Source organism: Somniosus microcephalus, chromosome 8 (assembly GCF_052327205.1).
Source record: "Somniosus microcephalus isolate GS21.2 chromosome 8, FLI_Smic_1.0, whole genome shotgun sequence".
NCBI lineage: Eukaryota > Metazoa > Chordata > Chondrichthyes > Squaliformes > Somniosidae > Somniosus > Somniosus microcephalus.
Window position 1 is genome coordinate 229,326,276 of NC_140994.1, and position 17,019 is coordinate 229,343,294.

General features: G+C 46.4%; 1 protein-coding gene across 7 annotated transcripts in view; it reads right to left on the reverse strand.

The window, feature by feature from the left end:
* Positions 1-17,019, reverse strand: part of LOC147114145 (teneurin-2-like) — a 1,360,318-nt gene that overhangs the window by 89,233 nt on the left and 1,254,066 nt on the right. For all 7 annotated transcript variants that reach the window (XM_085995783.1, XM_085995782.1, XM_085995780.1 and 4 more), the window contains one exon: positions 8,448-8,715. In XM_085995783.1, the coding sequence (XP_085851909.1) occupies positions 8,448-8,715 (268 nt within the window). The remainder of the gene's footprint in view (positions 1-8,447; positions 8,716-17,019) is intronic.

The window sequence follows — 17,019 nt, forward strand, 5'->3', positions numbered from 1 at the left end:
TTCTCCTGCAGGAATCAGGGCGAGAGGAAGAAGACTGATGTTCTTCAATTCTTTGCATAACTGAAGTGACCTTTGTCTGAAGGTATACTGAAGGGGACACGAGATTGATCTGGCAGCTGAAGAACACACATAACAGACTGTGTGGTGAAGAAATGCATCATTTTGATAAATATGACAACAAAATAGACTTGCAGCTGAATTTGTTATTAAATTAAGGCCAATTAGCAATTTTATTTTGAGCCAATAATCACTTTTAGCAGCGTTTATCCCCCCCAAAACAAACGCATAATCTCACCCGTCCATTAACACAATGAGCCAAGTGGTCTTCAATTAAGTGAAAGGTTAACACTGACATGTTGTTGTAGATAGAATAGTATGGATTTTTGTGGAATTTTTTTTTTTAAACGGTGAGCTCTTTTGACACCAGGGCCTAGAAATTCAGTATAGCCACTTTTGGGGCGGTAAAGTCGGACGGGCGCTAAAGTTTGCGCCCGCTGGAAAGTGGAGGCCACTTCGCCGATATTCAGTAGCTTTGGCGAGCGCTAAAACTGGCGTTGCACCCCTCTCTTTAGGCGCTAAGCCGGCGGTGCAGAGTGATACCGCCGAGGCCGGGCGCAGCGCAGGTGCGGTCATGTTTTGATTGACAGCAGACACCCTGACGCCGGCCAGCTCTTAAAGGGGGAAGGGTCGACTTGGTCTGCTGCCACGCCCTGGATACTGCAGCCCTCCAGCTAGGCCGAAACACTGCTGCTGGAGAGAAATAGCGCCAGCAACGATGCAGAAGGCCCGTGAGCGAGCGCAGCGCTTCTCTGCCCATGATTTGAAGGTGATGCTTAGGGGTTTGGAGAAGAGAAGAGATATCTTGTGCCCGGACAGTGGCAAGAAGGCTCCCAAGAGGCTGTACAGGAGAGCCTGGAGGGAAATCGCCCAGAGGGTCACAGCCAACAGCGATGTCCCCAGGACTGCTGACCAATGCCGGAAGAAGTTTAACGACCTCACTCGGTTGGTCAGGGTGAGTACCCTTTCCAGTGTCTTCCTCATCCTTGCATGTGCACCTCACATTATGGGCAAAGGGACCTCAAAGGCCTAATGGCCAGCCCTCCTCCAGCAGCTATGGCACTGGCATGCTCATCAATAGCACTTTCTGCACTTTACACACTGGCCAAGCTATTCGACCATGGGAGGCAGTGCACACACCAACAGGGCACCACACTGGCCAAGCTATTCCACCATGGGAGGCAGTGCACACACCAACAGGGCACCACACTGGCCAAGCTATTCCACCATGGGAGGCAGTGCACACACCAACAGGGCACCACACTGGCCAAGCTATTCCACCATGGGAGGCAGTGCACACACCAACAGGGCACCACACTGTACTTAGAGGCCGTCCTTTCTCTTGCAGGCCAAGCTGGCACAGAATCTGAAGAGCCGGACTGTCACCGGGGGAGGCCGTTCCCAGTTCCAGGAGCTCAGTGACCTGGAGGAGCACGTGGCTCGACTCATGCGTGCCCGGGTGATTGGCCCCGTTGCTATTGGAGGTGCCGACCCTGTGCTGGGCCCCAATGGTAAGGACATGACCGTTTGGACCTCTCTCGGTCCCCTTGCGCTTCAGATCTACATCCTTTGCCACTGTCCCACCAATGCGCATAATGCCACCACTCATGCCTCCCTCGCTGACGCCCTGTCCTCACTCTAAAGCTACTCTTGTGCCTTCCTGCTTTCAGCTGGTGAGGAGGAGGTCCCTGAAGCTGCGAGTGTCAGTCCCTCGGAAGAGGAGGACGACGAGGAGCAAGAGGAAGGCGGCACATCGGGGGAACCCTCATCCGCGCCAGGGGATGGCAATGGAGGGGACACGTCTTGCCTGGAGGAGAGCCAGGGGGAAGTGTTGCAGGGGGGTGTAGCTCCTGTGCCCAGTGGCGTCCAGGCACGCGGGAAGGGTCGGCCAGCATGGCTGCCTTCTCCCCAGAGGGGGGAAGTGTTGCAGGGGAGGGCAGTTGCTGGGCCCAGTGGCGTCCAGCCACGCGGGAAGGGTCGGCCAGCTCGGCGGCCTTCTCCCCAGAGGGAGAGTCCGGCCTCCAGTCCGGAGACAGTCCTCGCCCAGGAGGTGCGCCTCCTTGATCAAATGTCCGCGGACTCGGAGCGTCGCCACACCGAGTTCATGGGGGTTGTGGCACAGTTGCCTCAGGCCATTGAGTCCCTGGCTCATAGTGTGGCCAATTTCGGGGACTCACAGGCCAGGGGTTTCGAACAACTCGCGGCAGCACAGGCCAGGGGTGTTGAACAATTCGGGGCATCACAGGACGCAAGTCGGGCAGAATTCAAGGCATCACAGGACGCGAGTTGAGAGTTCATGAGTGGTGCCGTGCAGACACTGGCTGGTCTGATGCGGGCACAGACCAGGGCAGTACGGGCACTCACTTCTGCCACACTCGCTGTGTCACGGACGCATCGCCAGGGCACCCGCCGCGCTGCTGCAGCACAGCGGTCTGTCCTTCACCAGATTGCTGCGCTTGCTGCAGTGCCAGCCCGGCCGACTGCCAGTGTCTCTGGCGACCAGCGAGCGCCTGGCATCAGCCAGCTTGCCCCCATTGCTCCAGCCGCCACTGCCACTCCCCCAGCAAAGCTGCGATGAGCTGCTGGAAAGACTGATGCTGGCCAGCCACAGCTGCAGCAGTCAGCAGCCGGCCCCTCCAGGGCCGGACCTCGTCTAGGCCGACCCCCAAGGGCATCTGCCGTCACGCATTGTGCCCCTCAGGAGCCTTCCCCCAGCCTTGCAACACCCACAGGGCCCAGGTTGAGGCGGAGCAGCAGGTCGGCCAGGGGCCGGAGAAGCCTGCACAAGGACTCGCCCTCTCGGCACACAAAGTAGAGTGTGTTGCCAAATGTTTTTTTATATGGGGGTGTTTGTGTTCTCTATGGGGGGAGTTTATTTTGGTAAGGCCGAAGATGAAGGCCAATTGGATGGACAAGTTTTGTTATTCCTCCCCAGGTTGTGGGAGTGAGGTATGTTTTTGACTGTTTTTTGGGGGTCTTGTCTGTTTTTGTGTTTCATGTGGGAAGGGCCCTGAGTTTGTTAAATAAAGCTTTTTATTTATTCAGCTTGTCCATGTGTGATGTTTCAAGTGGTTGTTGCGTTAACCGGCTGAGGGCTTGCGGAGCGGCTGCATTCAGGTGCATTCATTGCCACAAGCCATTCCCTGACAGGGGGCCTAGAAGTGTCGTTCAATAAGCCGCCGACGGACGGCCCTTGGACCTTGTGGCTCCCTCCTGGGCTGGTACTCCTCCTCCTCCTCATGGTCCTCCTGCTCGTCCTCCTGAGGTGGTGGTCCAACGTGAGGTGGCAGTGCAACGTGAGGTGGCAGTGCCTGAGTCCTGCGGATAGCCAGGTTGTGCAGCATGCAGCAAACGACGACGAACTGGGAGACTCTATCCGGCGAATACTGTAGAGAGCCGCCGGAACGATCCAGGCAGCGGAACCGTTGCTTGAGGACGCCAATCGTTTGCTCTATGATGTTCCTTGTGGCTTGATGGCTTTCGTTGTATGCCTCCTCAGCAGGGGTCCTGGGTGCGCGGAGCGGGGTCATGAGCCATGTACACAAAGGATAGCCCTTGTCCCCGATAAGCCATCCTCTTGGGGGAGGCTGTGCCTGGAACATGTCAGCCACAGTTGTCTGGCGCAGGATAAATGCATCGTGGCTGCTGCCTGGAAAGCGGGCATTGACAGCTAGGATGCGCTGCCTGTGGTCACACACCAGCTGTACGTTGAGGGAATGGTAGCCCTTCCGGTTGCGGTAATCCTCGGCATGCTCCAGAGGTGCCCGCAAAGCCACATGCGTGCAGTCAATGGCGCCCTGCACCATGGGGAAGCCCGCTATTCTTGCAAATCCCACTGCACGCTGCTGCTGCTTGTCCAAGGTCATGGGGAAGGAGATGAATTGGTGTCTCCTTGCGAAAAGGGCATCGGTGACCTGCCGGATGCAGCGATGCACGGCGAACTGGGAGATGTTCGCTATGTCCCCAGCAGTGGCTTGGAAGGAGCCGCTTGCATAAAAGTTCAGAGCCACCGTGACCTTCACTTCCACCGACAGAGACGTCCTGCACATCAGCTGTGGACGCAGATCTCTGTGAAGCAGCTGGCACATCTCTGCAACCACCTCCCTTCTGAAGCGCAGCCTCTTAACACAATGCGCGGCAGTCATGGTGAGATAGGACACCTGCTGCCGGTATTCCCTGAGTGGGTAAGGCCTACGTTGCCGACGCCTGATGGCCCCTCTGCGTCTAGGCATGGCTGCCCCTCTCACACAGCGTCTGCGAGCTCTTCGCACATAATGCTGGAACTGAGGGTTGCAACCCCATGCAGCCCCCATAATATACTTGCAAACAGTGAAATCACAATGAGTCAAATTTCCAAGCTCTGGCCAGAAGCCAAAAATACCTCTCCTATGTTGTCCCAAATCAGTAAGGTCTGTTCCTTGGTCTCTGTCCAGAAATCCAAAGCACTAAAGTCATTGCAGCAAAATGGCTGGCCTTTATAGTTCAGTGTAAGTGCCCTTTAATTAGCGCTCCCCGAGGCCCGCAGGGCCTCTGCTGCGTTCCACTTCACAGTTCTTAACAGCGCCACGCCCACATTGGGCGGGCGCCACTGAAGTTCCGGTTTGGGGCGCACAAACAGCGTTGCACGACGAAATGACGTCATAAGCTGCGCGCGCAGCTGAGCGCGCGCAAACACTTTGCGCCGGCGCTAACTGTCAACTGAAGTTGGGCGTAGGCGCAGATCGGTCTGCGCCCGGGCGCTAAGTGCCTAGCGCTCGAAATCTACCCCTCTTATGGCGCTAACAGCTGGCTAACGCAACTGAATTTCTAGGCCCATAAGAGGAAAATGGGAGGAGTTACTGAAACCGATGGGTGTGAGGGTAGCTGAACTAAAATACACAGTTAAACCAAGGAAAAAAAAGACTTACATTTATTTAGCACCTTTCGTGACCCCAGGACATCTCAAAGCGCTTTATAGCTAATGAAGTACTTTTGAAGTGTGGTCACAGTTGTAGTAATGTAGGAAGCACGGCAGCCAATTTCCACACAGCAAGGTCCCACAAACAGCAATGTGATAATGACCAGACCATCTGATTTTTTTTTTTTAAGTGATGTTGTTCGAGGGATTAGCTAGGAAAACCGGGAAGAATTCCACTGCTCCTCTTCAAAATAGTGCCAGGGTATCGTTTAGGTCCACCTCAGAGGGCAGATGGGGCCTTGGTTTAACGTCTCATCCGAAAGGAGGCACCTCCGACAGTGCAACAGTCCCTCAATACTGCACTGGAGTGTCAGCCTAGATTATGTGCTCAAGTCCCTGGAGTGGGACTTGAACCCACAACCTTCTGACTCAAAGGCGAGGGTGCTACCAACTGAGCCACAGCTGAAAGCAAAACTATAGAAGCACCCCAGATTAATGACGATCTCCCTTAGGTTAATTCAGTTCCCAGGACGTAAATCATGAGCATGATCCCTTACCCTAGGAATTCATCAGCACTCATTCACACAAAAATATTTATACAACAAAACAATAAATAAATCCCAAATAATTCCAAATATACATAATGATTTTATTTCTTTGTGTACTGATGTTGTGCCATAATATTAAATGTCCCTATTCCTATATTTTTTTTTCCTGTATAACAGCTGTAAATTGGCTTTGAGTTGGCTCATTTTAAGGTGTTATATGTGACAATTAAAATCTCAGAAACTACTTATTTTACCCTGCCCAAAAAAACCATTACAAAAAAAACTTACAGTTCTTCTAGAAAATCTGTTTTAATGCTGTGATCTCTTTTTTTAATGCTTTCAAATGTTTATGATTCTGCCTATTGCTTTAGGCTACTGATGAGGTGAAAATGGCCCAGTTTATAGTCAAGGGTGGATCATGTAGCAGCCAGAACAATAACTGCACATGCATTAGCTGAAAGACGTGCAGTAACTTTTAAGTCATTATTTTGCATCTTTCTTTCTGGCCGAAATAACTTTTGCAGTGACTGGGGAAAGTCTGTGTCGATTAGCCAGGGTTATGCTGGCCTGCATGTTTTCAGCCAACATGGCTATTTCTGATAGAAATATTGACATTGTCATCATAGCAGCTTGTCTCCAGAATCATTGGCCCAGAAATTCGGGTCGGAGGCTTCCCGCGGGTGTAAGCCTCTGACCTGCACTTACCTAGCGCGCCGGCCATTGTGCTGTGGGCCCGCGTGGGATTCCGATCCTGGGCCTCCTCCAACTGCCGGCGTGCAGTGCTTGCGTATCCCAGGGGCGCAGTTAGTTCGAAGCGTCCCCTGGGATCACGTGGGCTATGGAGAGCCAATGGTAGCAGGGAATGCCCATTCATAAATTTGACAGGAAGAGCTGTCAAAACTATAAATACAAATCAGCCCCAAAACGTAACTAAAACTTCAAATAAAAATGTTTTTAAATCACATTTTTAAAATAACTAAAAATTACATAAAATAACTATTTTAAACAATAATGTAAATTTTTGAAAAAATTAATTAGTTTCTAACAGGGCTAAAAATAAACTTACCTTTCTTTAAAGTATTTAAAAATAATAAACCTGTGGAAAAAATGTTTTAATTTTACTTAATTCACCACTTACCTTGTGGCGAATAGCGACTGCTATTTAAAAGTGTAACTCCTGGAGACTTACCCTCCCGGAGAAACCTGCAAAAAAAAAGTTCCAGGTGCACGCGCTGCCTCTCCGGCGCACGCGTTCGACCTGCGAACCCCTTCCTTTAAGGGAACGGAAGTTCCGGTTTCCCGCACATGCACGAAACGGGCACTTTCGTTGGGCCTACGTGTGAGTACCCTGCGCGTACTCACCCATGGGGACCCGAATTTCTGGGCCATTATAGTAATCACAGGGGTGATTTGCGTCTCCCTATCGACTGTAGAAGTGGGGCGCTAGTGAGACCAAAAAATAGCAAGGGAAACAGAGGCGCTGAGTTTCCACCCATTCTGCTTGGCATCCATTTTTGCTGTGGGTCATTTCCCTACATTAAACAAATCTAAAATTTAAAAAAAAATTCACGTGACTGAAATTATTCCTGAAAATTGTAGTATATTACATTCTCTTAAATCACATCTTCAGGTGGCCCTGACACAACAACTGAACTAAACACAGGGCATGAAGTGAAAGCCAAGATGCTGTACTTGAGCTCCGAGTCAGCGTTACGTGACAGCACTACTGAAAGAGTGGAGGCAAGGCCGAGCACAGCTGGAAACATTTCTCTGCGAGTTACACTTACAATAGGTTTCTCCACGGAAAGCACTTTTAGCTAAATGCAATACATTGTCGATTAAGGTTTCTGACTGGAGCCCAAGTTCATGAGCACCCATTGTTGACAGCAGGTAGATGAATGCCGAGGTGTGGCTACATGGTTCCAAGCTATAGTCTGGTCCACAGAGATGTCATGACCTCCATACACTTGTGTTGTGCCCATCCAATAATCTCATCAAATGGTAAACTCCTTCACTGGAAATAGTCTAACTGAGTAGTCTAGTTGAATCAGTCGATGTGGATGCATTCAAGTCACTTAAATAAATTTCACAGGATATACTGGGACTCTTGCACTTACTACAGGAAACTTTCGATTTACCGGCACCTAAATAACCGGAAATCTCGGTTAACTGGCAAAATTCAGGAGTCGGTTCATGTAAGTTTTACTTCATAGTGTACTTGCCTTCCTCCATCTGTTGCTGTGCAAGGGTGTGGTTGCAGCTGTTGCTAAGCTACAGATACGCTTGGAACTTGTGGCCATTGTTCTGCACTTGTTGCTAAGCAACAGGGTTTGTTGCTTTATACGGCGCTGTCAGCTCTCCGTATCTTTTACTATAGCATTCTGTTATCTGGAATTTTTGATGAACCGGCACCACGTCGGTCCCGGATAAAAAAAAGTTTCCTGTAGTTGACCTCACCTGTATTACATATAGTGAATGTATTTCTACTAGAAATGTACAGTATAGTCTGTAACTGTAGTTTTTCCCATTACGTAACAGAATATATTTTAGTTATAACTGCTGTCAAGCCCCTCACCATTCATAAAAGGTAGCAATCACTGCTTTCCTCAGAACAGGTGTTCAGTGCAATACAATCAATTGAGTCCACAGCAGCTTACTTCACAGTTGCATAATTGCACACAGAAATATAACTCAACCAGTGTGCATTATATACAATAACAGTTGTATTAAAGGAGAGCCAGGAATCTAAATACAACCTCGGGAGTCTAATGTTCACAAACTACACGAGTTGTGTTACATCGACCCTGTTATGGTCTTGTAGTTCACTTTAGGTCACTAGCTATCCTCCATGTAACTCACTCTGACCAAGCAATCAGCTTCCTTGTTACATACTGTATTTTGTTCTCTTTATTGTACAAACATAATAGCAAAATGAAAAATCATACCAACAGCTTCGGAGAGACCATAGACCTTCTGACTGTAGGCATCGGTTTTGTCCCATATGAAAGTGTAGGCCAGGTTAGGAGATGCATGAAACCATTTCTGGAAGAGATGTCCTTCCACAGCCACCATCAGATGGACCTTAATTAAATTGATTGGCACAATGGACTGAGTCATCGTGACTTTCAAAAGGGATTTGTAGCCAGCAGTGCGAGAGCTCAGGTAGCACAACTTCAAACTGGAGCCTGGGATTTCAACTGCTTCATGTAGAACCTGAACACATTACACAAACATTGTGAAATACCTGTGAGGTAAAGCAGTTATTAAGGCTTAATTTGAAAGGTTGTGAAATGCATCTCCACTAATGACTCACTATTATCATCCGTCATTTAATGAAGTACAATCAGATGTCTACTATCAGCAATTACTGCAAATTACCTCGGCCCATTACAAAACAACACCAGAGTAATCATTTATGTGCTCGTTGTGCTTAGGTTACACTCGCTATTGTAATCTGTTAAAAGAGAAAAGTTTCCTTTCATCTTATTTTACAACAGAGAGACAATAAAAGATAATTCCTGGCATGTTCTCAAAGGCTGATCTAATGACAAGTAACTTTTAGTATATTCTTCCTTTACAAACATGAATGCCACTTATATAATGTATATCATATGGGGGATGCAGGCTATCTAGTGTAATATATACAACAGGAAATATAAACAAGGAAACACAATAATTACTGATGGGGCACACATAACTATATAATACATAGGAACAGGAGTAGGACATCCAGACCCTGGAGCTTGTTCCGCCATTCAATTAGATCATGGCTGATCTGTACTTCAACTCCATTTACCTGCACTAGCGAATCCTTTTCTAATTGCTTGTGTGGAACCTTATCGAATGCCTTCTGGAAGTCCATATAGGCAACATTTATTGACACTTCCCATCCACCATGCTAGTAACCTCCTCAAAAAATTAAACTGGATTAGTCAGACATGACCTGCTCTTCATAAATCAGTGCTGACTCTCTTTGATCAACTGATACTTGACCAAGTACTCAGTCACTCACTGTCTCTGATGATAGGTTCCAGTAACTTCCTCACAACTGATGTTAAATTGACAGTTCTGTAGTTACCTGGTTTCTCTCTCCCCCCCTCCCTTCTTAAATAATGGAGTGACATTTGCAACTTTCCAATCCAATGGCACAGTTCCTGAACGTTTGGAAAATTATAATTAATGCATCTGCAATTTCTTCACCTATTTCTTTTAACCCTGGAGTGGAAACCATCAGGTCCTGGAGATTTGTCTATCTTAGGTCCCATTAGCAATTTTTTAACTTATATTAAATCCACTAAGTTCCTCCCCATTACTTATTTTTAGGTTCCCTTGTACTGCTTATTAATCATTATAGTCTCGCCTGCATCCATCTTTAATGGGACCACATTCCCCTTTACCACTCTTTCTTTTAATATATTTCTAAAAACCTTTTGCTGTTAGCTTTGATATCCTTCGCAAGGTTTTTTTGTATTCCCATTTTGGACCTCTTATTACTTTCTTTGTCTCCCTTTGTTGCTTTTTATAGCTCTCCCAGTCCGCTGGATTCCCACCTTCCCTTGCATTTGTGTAAGCCTTTTCTGTTAGCTTGATACTGTCTCTTAAGTCATTTGTTGACCATGCTAAATTACCCAGGTGGAGCCTTTGCCTTTTAAGGGTATGAACTGATTTTGTATCATGCCAAATACTCCTTTGTAAACTTCTCACTGTTTGTCTGTAGGTTTAACTATTAACAGCTCAGGCCCAGTTTTCTGTGGTCAACTAATTTCTTATCCCTTCAAAGATTGCCCTACTTAAATCTAAAACCTTGGTTTGTGGTTCCCCCTTCTCCCTCTCAAACCTAACATCAAATTCAATGATATTATGGTCACAATCTGCAAGATGCTGCTTTACTGTCAGATTGTTAACTTATTCAGGTTCGCTACGCATCACTGCATCCACTATGGCCTGCTCCCTGGGCTGTTCTAAAACAGGTTGTTCTGGAAAACTGTCCTGAATACATTCTAGAAGTTTAATTGCCTTTACTACTTGAGCTGTTCTGCTTCTCCCAGTCTATGAGAAAATTAAAATCTCCCATTATAACCATGTTTTTGCTATATGCTTCCAGGATCTCCATATTTAAATATCTCCTGCTACATCACAATATCAGGAGATCTGTAGATGACTCCTACCACAGTCCTGCATCCTTTGCTGTTCCTTAACTCTACCCATACTATTTCTAAGGCCCAATCATCCTTACTGAAATCCATTCTCTCGATTGCAGTAATTGTGTCAACCTTGCTACTCCTCCTCCTTTCCTAATTTCCCTGTTCTTCCTAAAGATCCTACAAACCTGGAATATTTAGCTACCAATTATGCTCAGCTTGTAGCCAGGTCTCTGTAATAGCTAATACGTCATACAATTTAAGCTGAATTTGGCCTTCAAACTCGCTTGTTTTATTTCTAATGCGATGTGAATTCGTGTACAGAACTCATCTGGGTAATTGTTCCCTCCTTGGCCATAAGTGGTGCGGGTCTTTTTCTCACACTTTTTGACTTACAGTGTGGATTTTCCCCTCCCAGCCCCCTAACTAGTTTAAATCTTTCCACACTGCCCTATTTACCCTTTCTGCAAAAAGACTGGCGCTTCTCCGGTTTGGGTGAAGGCCATCCTGACTGTACAGCCTTCCCTGACCCAAAAGTTACCCCAGTGTCCCAGGAATCTGAAACCCTCCCTCTACACATCCTTCCAGCCACATGTTGACAATCCTAATCTTTCTCTCCGTCTGGTCCAACATGTAGCACTGGGAGTAAGCCAGAGATTACGACCCTGGAGGTGCTTCTCTTAAATCTAGAATGGAAATTACTTGAAATACCTTTGCAGAACCTCAAACCTACTCCAATCTATGTCATTGGTTTCCACAAGAACTATGACCTTTGGTTGCTTGCCTTCTCATTCCAAAATCTTTTGTATTCACTCTGCGATGTGCAAAAATCTGGCACCTGGGAGCATACTATTTAGAACTCTGAATCATGTCTATAAAATAAACTCTCTATCCCTCTAACTATAGAATCCCCCACAATCATCACTCGCCTATTCTTACTACCTATACTGTTTCCCCCATGGGTAACCATTCATTGTTTAGTGCCTTGTAGTCCTTCATGGTTACCCTCCTTTGTACACATCACTGGTACCGAAATAAATACGGCTGTTAACCAAATCCAGATCCACAGATGATCCCCTGTCTACCCTCACCTGTTGCTTCGTACCCTGTCTGCCGATGGTCACCCAATCTCCTTTACCGACTTCTCTACTCCTAGCAACCTGTGGGGTGACCACATCCGTTCCAAAAAACATTCTCCCTCACATATGTAAGCATGCAGGTGCAGCAGGCGGTTAAGAAGGCAAATGGTATGTTGGCCTTCATAGCGAGAGGATTCGAGTACAGGAACAAGGATGTCTTGCTGCAGTTGTACAGGGCCTTGGTGAGACCACATCTTGAGTATTGTGTGCAGTTTTGGTCGCCTTATCTGAGGAAGGATGTTCTTGCCATGGAAGGAGTTCAGCGAAGATTCACCAGGCTGATACCTGGGATGGCAGGAATGATGTATGAGGAGAGATTGGGTCGATTGGGCTTGTACTCGCTGGAGTTTAGAAGAATGAGAGGGGATCGCATTGAAACTTATAAAATTCTGACAGGACTGGACAGACTAGATGCAGGAAGGATGTTCCCGATGGCCGGGGAGTCCAGAACCAGGGGTCACAGTCTAAGGATAAAGGGTAGGCTATTTAGGACAGAAATGAGGAGGAATTTCTTCACCCAGAGAGTGGTGAACCTGTGGCATTCTCTACCACAGAAGGCAGTTGAGGCCAATTCATTAAATATATTCAAGAAGGAGTTGGATATATTTCTTACGGCTAAAGGGATCAAGGGGTATGGGGAGAAAGCGGGGACCGGGTACTGAATTTGGATGATCAGCCATGATCACATTGAATGGCGGAGCAGGCTCGAGGGGCCGAATGGCCTACTCCTGCTCCTATCTTCTATGTTTCTATGTTTCTATATGTTGTGGAGTGTGTCCAGAGCTGTGCAACTTTCTGCTCAAGGAGGGCAATCTTTAGACATTTCATACATATGTACTCACCCTACATGTGTCCAGGCAGGTCCACAGCAGGCATGCCACACGCATCACTCCGAACTCTGATCTTGCCACACTTATTTATATGTTTAACTCAACAGCTATTTAACCCAGATCTTTTTAAGTTGTTTATTAAATTATTTATATTTATTCACTTTAATTTATTATTTTTACTTGGTATGTTTTGAAAGCCGCTTTTTCTTAACGCTGAAGGTTATGTAGTAAAAGCTGTACATTAGAGTTCAGATGAACAATTTCTTTTAAAAAAGTACTTAGTTCTTGCCATTATTCACAAGTAGCTTCTTTTTCTGTTAGGTGGAAGGCAGGGGGGAAGGGGGTGTAGTTAGGAAAAACAATCCAATAATGGACTGTTGGGGCTTGCACGATGAAAAAGGAGGTGGCTGACACTGCTAAGTGGCGGTGACACTGTATGTAAATATCTGGTCAACAATTCTACAATGATACATGTATTATAAGGATACAAGCCAGGACAATGAAGCAAACTGGGTTTACACTCAGTAGTTATTACATAACTTTCATGTTTCACCCTTAGGTCCAATATTACCATAATTAACTAAATCTGTTCTCCTATGCCATTAACCTCCCTGACCTTTCCACCCCCTCTAGCTCCAGTCTCTCCTGGACAGACATTTTTTTAAGTGGATTGTTGCAGCCGTTATCTTCTGCACAATGAGTTCTTGATCTCAACTATCACTCTTGTCATTGAATGGAAGTGCTAAACAGATCCTTCCCACAGATAGAAAGAGAAGGTAAGGGAGACAATCAGGTGGATGTTAGCCTGTGCCACTCATGCATCCCTCCTTGAAACCAGCTGTGGTGCAGCTTTGAGAGGGGGCTGGGTGCGAGTCACCGATCTGCCTTGGGGATGGGGATAGATGCATGAAATTGTAAAGACCAAACATAAAAGGAAAAGGAGCAGATTCCCACCATAAAAATATTTGCTTTCTGATGAAACTAGTCCTACATTTTGGGTTTGCTAAAACTGGATTGATTCTTTAGATCTCTTTTTCTGACTTATGTCAAAATAATTCCTCTAACCTGAGATAAGGGGTAAAACTCAACTTCAGCAAGGGCACAAAATGGGCAGTAGCAGATCGGCCCTCTGTTACACACCCTGCCCAAAACTCCTTTCCATTGATTTCAACGAAAAGATAAATCAAGCAAGGTGTATTATGGGGAGCTGATTTGCTACCGTCTGTTTTATGCTCCCACTGATTTTGAATATTACCCCCCTATAATTTCTTGTTTTCCGTTAGAAACTGTAATTAATTTTTTCAAAAATTTAAATTATTGTTCAAAATAATTATTTTATGTAATTTATAGTTATTTTAAAAATGTGATGCTTTTAAAAAATTTATTTGAAGTTTTAGTTATGTTTTGGGGCTGAATTGTATTCCTAGATTCTGTCAAACCTATGAACAGAGATTCCCTGCTACGATTGGCTCTCCATGGCCCACGTGATCCCAGGGGACGCTTCGAACTAACTGCACCCCTGGGATACGCAAGCACTGCGCGCCGGCAGTTGGAGTAGGCCCAGGATCGGAATCCCATGCGGGCCCACAGCACAACGGCCGGCGCGCTAGGTAAGTGCAGGTCGGAGGCTTGCACCCGCGGGAAGCCTCCGATCCGAATTTCTGGGCCAATAGCTCTGATGATGTGGAATCTGTATGGGTAGAGCTGAGAAATACCAAGGGGCATAAAACATTAGTGGGAGTTGTATACAGACCCCCAAACAGTAATGCGGAGGTTGGGGATGGCATTAAACGGGAAATTAGAGATGCGTGCAATAAGGGCACAGCAGTTATCATGGGTGGCTTTAAACTACATATAGATTGGGCTAACCAAATTAGTAACAATACTGTGGAGGAGGAATTCCTGGAGTCTATACGGGATGGTTTCCTGGACCAATATGTCGAGGAACCAACGAGAGATCAGGCTATCTTAGACTGGGTATTATGTAATGAGAAAGGATTAATTAGCAATCTTGTTGTGCGAGTCCCCTTGGGGCGGAGCGATCATAATATGATAGAATTCTTCATTAAGATGGAGAGTGAAGTATTTGACTCAGAGACTAGGGTCCTGAATTTAAATAAAGGAAACTACGATGGTATGAGGTGCGAGTTGGCTAGGATGGATTGGGGAACGTTACTTAAAGGGTTAACGGTGGATAGGCAATGGCAAACATTTAAAGATCGCATGGATGAACTACAGAATTTTTTCATCCCTGTTTGGCATAAAAATAAAACAAAAAAGGTGACTCAACCGTGGCTAACAAGGGAAATTAGGGGTAGCATAAGATCCAAGGAGAGGACATATAAATTGGCCAGAAAAAGCAGCAAACCTGAGGGTAGGGAGCAGTTTAGGATTCAGCAAAGGAGGACAAAGGGATTACTTAAGAGGGGGAAAATAGAGTATGAGAGTAAGCTTTCAGGGAACATAAAAACTGACTGTAAAAGCTTCTATAGATATGTGAAGAGAAAAAGATTGGTGAAGTCAAGCGTAGGTCCCTTGCAGTCAGAATCAGGGGAATTTATAATGGGGAACAAAGAAATGGTGGACCAAATAAATACATACTTTGGTTCTGTCTTCACAAAGGAGGACACAAATAACCTCCCAGAGATGTCGGGGAACATGGGGTCTAATGAGAGGGAAGAACTGAATGAAATCAGTATTTATAGGGAAATGGTGTTAGGGAAATTGATGGGATTGAAGGCCGATAAATCCCCAGGGCCTGATAATCTACATCCTAGGGTACTTAAGGAAGTGGCCCCAGAAATAGTAGATGCATTGCTGGTCATCTTCCAAAATTCTATCGACTCTGGAACAGATCCCATTGATTGGAGGGTAGCTAATGTAACCCCACTATTCAAAAAAGGTGGTAGAGAGAAAACAGGGAATTATAGACCGGTAAGCCTGACATCAGTAGTGGGGAAAATGCTAGAGTCCATTATAAAAGATGTAATAGCAGAGCACTTGGAAAACAGTGACAGGATCAGACAAAGTCAACATGGATTTACAAAAGGTAAATCGTGCTTGGCTAATCTACTGGAATTTTTTGAGGATGTAACTGGTAGAATAGATACGGGAGAACCAGTGGATGTGGTGTATTTGGACTTTCAGAAGGCTTTCGATAAGGTCCCGCATAAGAGATTAGCATGTAAAGTTAAAGCACATGGGATTGGGGGTAAGGTACTGACTTGGATAGAGAACTGGTTGGCAGACAGGAAGCAAAGAGTTGGAATAAACGGGTCTTTTTCCGAGTGGCAAGAAGTGACTAGTGGGGTACTACAGGGATTGGTGCTAGGACCCCAGCTATTCATGATCTAGACGAGGGAACTAGATGTAATATCTCCAAGTTTGCAGACGACACAAAGCTGGGTGGGCGTGTGTGCTGTGAGGAGGATGCCGAGAAACTCCAGTATGATTTGGACAGGTTGGGTGATTGGGCAGAAGCATGGCAGATGCAGTATAATGTGGATAAATGTGAGGTTTTCCACTTTGGTGGCAAAAACAGGAAGGCAGTTTATTATCTGAACGGCAATAGATTGGGAGAAGGGGAAGTGCAACAAGACCTGGGTGTCCTTGTGCATCAGTCGCTGAAGGTAAGCATGCAGGTGCAGCAGGCAGTTAAGAAGGCAAATGCTATGTTGGCCTTCATAGCGAGAGGATTCGAGTACAGGAGCAAGGATGTCTTGCTGCAGTTGTACAGGGCCTTGGTGAGACCACACCTTGAGAATTGTGTGCAGTTTTGGTCACCTTATCTGAGGAAGGATGTTCTTGCCATGGAGGGAGTGCAGCGAAGATTCACCAGACTGATACCTGGGATGGCAGGAATGACGTATGAGGAGAGATTGGGTCGATTGGGCTTGTATTCGCTGGAGTTTAGAATGAGAGGGGATCTCATTGAAACTTATAAAATTCTAACAGGACTAGACAGACTAGATGCAGGAAGGATGTTCCCGATGGCGGGGGAGTCCAGAACCAGGGGTCACAGTCTAAAGATAAGGGGTAAACCATTTAGAACAGAGATGAGGAGGAATTTCTTCATCCAGAGAGTGGTGAACCTGTGGAATTCTCTACCACAGAAGGCAGTTGAGGCCAATTTATTAAATATATTCAAGAAGGAGTTAGATATATTTCTTAAGGCTAAAGGGATCAAGGGATATGGGAAGAAGGCAGGAACAGGGTACTGAAGTTGGATGATCAGCCATGATCTCATTAAATGGCGGAGAAGGCTCGAGAGGCCGAATGGCCTACTCCTGCTCCTATCTTCTATGTTTCTATATTTCTGGACGCAGAAGGCATCAGGTGGGCCTTGGGTGTCAATGGGGCGGCCAAGCTGTTCCCCCATCCAACTTTCAACTGCTGCCACTAAACGCA